This window comes from Emiliania huxleyi (genome assembly GCF_000372725.1).
Source record: "Emiliania huxleyi CCMP1516 unplaced genomic scaffold EMIHUscaffold_911, whole genome shotgun sequence".
NCBI classification, from domain to species: domain Eukaryota; phylum Haptophyta; order Isochrysidales; family Noelaerhabdaceae; genus Emiliania; species Emiliania huxleyi.
Genome location: NW_005195211.1, coordinates 3,316 through 9,418, shown reverse-complemented (window position 1 = coordinate 9,418; position 6,103 = coordinate 3,316). Strand labels below are relative to the sequence as shown.

Genomic DNA, 6,103 nt, shown 5'->3' with positions numbered 1-6,103 from the left:
TTACTGTAGGTCGATGAGCTTGTGAACTCCAAGTTGTTGAGCCCAAAATCGTGGCAACTTACGGATCAAGTCAGTTGCATGGACAGTTGCGTCCGCAGGATTGACTACAACAGCTGTTGTGTTGGCAAAGTTGTCCTTCGAGACCACTAAGATATTTGTCTTGGCGTCGGGGTTCATATTTGCGTATTGTCCAGCATCAAATACCATGCGAATGTCCACCGCATCGAAAAGCTTCTTGCTGCGCTTCGATAAGCCCACAGGTACCCGATGTGTTGCCTTGGCCCTCAATGGGTGGGTGTCTGCCACATACGCCCGCACCTCGATGCCGTCCATCGCGTGTAGCTGGGGCAACAGCTGGACTGCGTTGCCGACGTTCTCGAGGTCGATCATGACGAGAGGTCGAACTTCCCCCGCGTTTCGCCGACGGTGCGCAGTGAAGACCGATTGTGCAAGGTCAGACGTTGCGAAATAGGCCGCTTCAAATGGGGACAAGGAACCATCAAAGATGGGCCTATAGCCCGAGGCGTGAGGTACAAGCATACCGTGGTCGTAACGAGACAGGGCATCGTCAAACAGGTCATCGAGATGTGGCACAAGCTTGTCACCCGACGACACGCTAATCATCTGGCCCATCGTGGTCGTGTATCGAGCTAGATCAGCTTCCGTTGGGTTGAGGTGCCCGTCTCCAGCGTCGAGGCAGCTATCTTGCCTCTCGTTGAAGCGAGAATATCTTGGTAGGAAGTGATCCTCTCGGTAGAGGATATCACTCCAAATACCAACCCCACGCGCGAGCACATCGGCGACAGCAACCACCAACTTGCCCAACTGAGCATGGTTGCCGAAGTACTCGTAGTATACCTGTCCTCCCCTTCCTCCCACATATGTGAACCCCAACCTTTGAACCCGGTGGAAAAGCCAGCTCCGCTCATCTCTCTCCAGATGCGCTTCCACGAGCGCCGGCATGCGCACCACAAAGAAGCTGAACTCGGCCGTGCCGAGCTCCAAGTCAGATCGCAGCGCCTCTAGCGAGGCGATGGTGGCACGCTCCATGGAGGGTGTGAAGTAATGTGCGAGGCCAGTCGGCGAGGAGAGCCTGCGCATCACCATCATTTGGTCAAAGTTCAATCTTAGGTGCCGCTGCAGCGCCTTCTCCTCCTCGGAGAGACGCCAGTAGGCTGCGATCATCGGGTCAGGCTCCGTCACACCAAATTCATCGATCAGCCGACTGATTTCCTCGGCCGACGGAGCCACGCCGGCACTCGACACCACAGCAAGCGCAAGCAGCCGCGTCGATAAGCGTCGAGGGATTTCCTCTACCGAGCTGCTGTCCGTCAACGAGAAGCCTCGGCTGCAGACCCAAGCACGGGTAGTGGCGGCATCGTCGTTGCACTCAGGCACCCATGTCTGAAGAAGGACCAGCGACGGCGCCATGTGGAGCTCCCAACTGAGAGATAGGATGAATGGGCATTCCACGACATGGCTCAAGATTGCCTCGTCTCCCAGTCCCAGCTCCTCTTGCAGAGCTGCGACAACGCTCGGTGCTCGCTCCCACGGAAGGCAGCTGCCGGCGGCGCCCACGCGGGAGAACCGATGGGCGATACTAATCCCTGCACGAACCCTGCTTCGGACTTCGTGGTCATAGTCAAACGATATGTCTGGTGACGGCTCGCTACCCCACCTCAGCCACCCTTTGAGAAACGCATAAAGTTCGCCAGGCAGCGTCGCCTGGCAGCGGCAGGCGTTCAGCTCCTCCAGCTCGTCTGAGAAGGAGCACATCAATGGCCCTCGGTGTGGCGCTGGCAGCAGCGGGCGCCCATGGAATAAGCTGCCTGCAAGGAATGCCGACAGCATTCCGAGCATGACGTACTGCGCGAGTCCCTTTCCGATCGTGACACGAACGAACGACGACCTGTTTAAAAAGTCGGTGTGAATTGCGTCGCTCCTCGCTCGCGCCGACGCCGCCCCGCGCCGCCTTGTGGTGTGGATGCAAGGCCCGGAGTGGGCGCGCGTGCACGGCCGCATCGTGGCGAAGCGCTCGAAGAAGCCGCCGCCGCCGCTGACCCGATGGCACGAGCTGGAGGCGTGGCTGTACCCGGGGCTCTCCACGCATCCGTTCCACGAGCCGGCCGACGCGTGGTGGTGCGCGCGAGTGGCCGAGGCGTCGGCGCTGCTCGAGCGCTTCTACCCGGTGATTCGCGAGGAGGCGCTCGCCCTCGGCCGCAGTCAGCAGCCTCTGATGTGAGTGAGCCCCCACAGCACAGAGTGGTGTGTTGGCCATTCTCACTCGAGTAAGAACTGGTGTGGCAGCAGCCTGCTGCTGCTGCCTCATTCAACTGAGCCAGTGGCGCAGCGAGGCACGCAGAATTCGCGTGCTAAGGTACATACATTGAAGGCTGAGGCCTGAGCGCATTCATGAGAGCGCGTTCGATCGAGCCGACGAGCCCGCCCGCGCGGCCGCACGCTTGGAAGTCCGGCGCGGCGTGTCTTAGTTCTTGCAACACTAATCAATCACGCGTACTTACACTCCTTTCGCTAAGGAGGCTAAGCTGCCCCGCGCTTTCTTCCCCTACCAAGTACACTACAGTCGTGACAAGGGCGACGCCCCCTACAGGGAGCCCGCGCAGCGCGCGGGGACTCTAGATTTCCTCTCGTTGAACGAACAAAGCAAAATCGGTGCGCACCGAGGTGAGCTCAACTTGAGGCCTTCATGCGCTTCCCTTCTGGCTCGGCGAGATCAGACTGCATGGACATGCGGTCGTTCCCCGCTTGCTCGATGAGGGCGTCCGCCTTCTTGAGATCGGCAATGCGTTTGGAGAGCGAGCTGCGCTCGCGGGCTAGCGACTCGTCTGGCGCCATCAGAGTCGCGAGGTCGCCCTCACCGGCAATGGCGCGCATGAGCGCAGGCTTGAGCTGCTCGATGAGCTGAGCCGACAGGTTGTAGCGTGTTACCAGCTGCAGGTAGTCGACAAGCCGCTTCTTCATCACTTTCCAGTAGGCAAACGTCTTGATTTGCAGGTCGACGATCTCCTGCTCGGCGTTGGACTTCGTCTTGAGGCTCGAAAAGTCGAGGCCGTCCAGAAAGGCGGGCTTCTTGCTCCACACGGTCTCAGCCTCATTGTCCGCCAGGATGTCCTTCCGCAGCTGCTGCACAATGTCCATGTAGTAGTGGTTGCTCGTGTGCGCCTCGGCGTCCTCGTACTGCATCAAGCGCTCTGACTCGCGCCTGGCCGAGATCGTCAGCTGTTCGACCAATCCCGCAGCCGTCGTTTGCATCAGCCGGACGAGCCTCGGGTGCGCCTTGAACTCGACTGCCGCGTCAATGATGGACTGCAGCTTAGTGCTCGCCACCGTCGATGCGACGGTCACGTGCTGCTCGACGATCGACGGAAGCTTTTTGCGCAGGTCGTGCAGCACGCCCAACGGCACCTCTTGGTTGATCGAGTCTGGCATGCCGCACGAGCCGCGGCGTGAATTAGCCGCCATCTCCAGCTTGCGCCCGAACTCCTTTGAAAAGAACATGCGGGCGGGGTGGGCCTTGTCGATGTTGTCGCGAAGTTGCTCATCGAGCTTGTTGAGCGCGGCGCAGAACAGCGTTCGCTTATCGTCCACGTCTACGGAGGACACGTACACCGAGGCATAGAAGGAAAGAGCGCCTTTGTATTGGGCGCTTGTAATGAAGTTTTCGAATCCCCAGCCCTGGCCGGGTTGGCTGAAATCGTGGATGCATTCCAGCCTCTTCTTCACCGTGCCACCCTGGTAGACCGCAAGCGAGAACTCAAGACCAACCTTCGTCTTCTCGGGCATGTCGCACATGAGGACCGCGCCGCAGAAGCCGCTGGTGGACGTCTCGCAGCCATTGGGGTAGATATGCAGGGTGCAGAAAATCCCGCCTGGCAGCTCAAACGGCTCGCTTGCGACGAAGGACCCCTTCGCCTTATTGCTGCTACAGCACGCCACCCAATCGTCCACCTCGAGTTTGATATCAAAGACCTCGCCCTCGGCAGTTTGCAGCCCAGCGGCGCGTGACACCCTGCCCTCGCGCTCCTTTTCGAGCTGCTCTCGGATCTCGTCGACCAGCTTGGCGGCGAGCAGCCTGCACGCAAGCTCGCCCTCCAGCGGCGGGCCGATCTGAGCGACGCGCTGCTCTAGCTGCGACAGCCGAGCTCGGATTGCCTTTGCGGTTGCCGGAAGTGTCTCAATGATGCGCTCGAGCTGAATGCGCACGAGTTGCTCTGAGAGTGCACTCACGCCCAGGCCGTAGCCGGTGGCTTCGGCGCCTCGCTCAAGCTCCAGATTGGAGCAGATGCATTCAGTCTCGAGCTCTCGTGCGCGCGACAGAGGCAGGTGTGCGTCGTTCTCCTCCTGCTTGCGGTTGCGCACGACGAAGACATGCTCCGGCCGGATGCACATCGACTCAATGGAGACGTCGATCTTCTTGGCCAGGCCGGGTTCCTTGTGCTGATCAACTGCGAAGGGGCAGAGCGGCGACAGAGGGCGGTTAAGGCCGCAAGCGCTCCCGGGGAGGGTGGAGGGGAGGCACAGGGGGGAGGATGACTGAGAGAGAGGCCATGCTCACTCTTGGTGACACAGAGCAGCGTGCGCCGGCCCTCAGGGTCGAGCTCTTGCGAGAGCTGCAGGCTAGCGCTGGTCGAGAAGTCCACCATGGCGGAGACGACGTTGAGGATTACCGACTCGGGTGGCGCGCTGTAGCGCTTGCACATTCCAAGGATGAGCGCCTCGAGCTGCTTGCCGTCACCTTGACCCTCGCGCCCCACCCGCGTGATGCCCGGAAGATCAATGAGCGTGAGATCGTCCTGGTCGCGGCGAAAGACCTTGAGCTCGATCGGCTCATCCTTGACGCCCTTGGAGCCGCCGGCAATTGCCTCTGTGAACTCGTCCACCTTGGCGGCCACCTCTGAGAGTGCGATCCGTTCCGGCTCCGCACCCTTGCGTGAAATGAAAGCATGCTCCTGGTCGGCATCCTCGCAGCTGCGAAGCTGCATGATCAGTGGTACACGCGTTTTGATGTCGTCGCCGCGGGGCAGGTCAACGCCGCTCAGCGCCTCGAGGAGCGACGACTTGCCGTGGCTTTGGTCGCCCTGCACAACGATTCGCGTCGAGTTGATCTCGCTCTCTCGCGAGGTGAGCTGGTTGACCTGGTCGTTTAGGTCGATCAGCGGGCGAACGTGCGCCTTGGTCAGTGTGGCCAGCATATCGAGCGTGACCTTGACAAATGACTCGCGCGACGCGAGACATCCGATCGAAGTAAAATGTGTGGACCTTTGAGATGTGACGTTTTAGGTTTGATGTTAGCAGATCAAGATGTGACGTGTATTAAAATGAATCGGGGGCACGGGACGCGGCACAAACGGGGCACAAACGCCAGGCTACAAACACGCAAAAACAAACAAATCTCTCAAACACGGACGGGGGACGGACGGGCGGGGAGGCACGTAGTTAGTGACGCAAGGGAGTCTAGGCGACGGTGGCGTCCTCCAATGCCGCGGCGAGCCCGACTGAGTGAGCTCGGTCGCAATCTCATCCGCCGCCGCGAGCTGCAGCGCGACTGACGTGCGCTGGGTGGGCCTGCAGCGACAGCCACGACCCCGTCGACCAGCTCGCCTCGTCCTCGTGCTGCAGCTTGGTTGGAGAGCTTGTATGCTTGTTGCGCAGAGCTTGTTGCGCACCTTGTCCTTCATTCATCTGGCTGGTAGAACAGCCGCTTGACCGCGTTGCACCACCCGCCGAAGCGCGAAGGTTTCGAACGGGTACATCTGTGTACGTCGCTCGTCGGTGTTCCGAGCGCGAGATGTGACGTGGTGATCTTGTGATTACGAACAACTACAAAAACGAACCCACTTGGAGCACTTGGAGTGCAGTTGGTAACCTCACACAGATGGAGATGCAGAGATGCTCGGTATCGGGTTGCGGGCAAGAGACGAGAGCCCTAGCCCTGGGGGGTGCGCATTCGCCGGGAAGGGGCCATAAAGTAAACACGGTTCTCCGAGGGTTGGCTCCGCGCTCCGGGTTTCCCCTACCTACCTACCTAGCAGCAGACAGAACGCCCCCTCTCTCTACCTGGAGCTAGATCACACCCGACACG

The 6,103-nt window shown here is 60.2% G+C and overlaps 2 protein-coding genes across 2 annotated transcripts; both read right to left on the bottom strand.

Annotated features, from left to right (window-relative positions):
• Positions 1–1,776, bottom strand: EMIHUDRAFT_250363 (hypothetical protein; the record flags this gene model as incomplete). Its single annotated transcript, XM_005757304.1, has 1 exon — positions 1–1,776. The coding sequence occupies one exon, from the start codon at positions 1,774–1,776 to the stop codon at positions 1–3; it is 1,776 nt and encodes a 591-aa protein (XP_005757361.1).
• A 2,795-nt stretch (positions 1,777–4,571) lies between these two features.
• EMIHUDRAFT_55831 (Dynamin-related protein-like protein) lies at positions 4,572–5,186 on the bottom strand (the record flags this gene model as incomplete). Its single annotated transcript, XM_005757303.1, has 1 exon — positions 4,572–5,186. A coding segment is annotated over one exon (615 nt), but the record flags the coding sequence as incomplete, so codon positions are not given.
• Between the last annotated feature and the right edge of the window lie 917 nt (positions 5,187–6,103).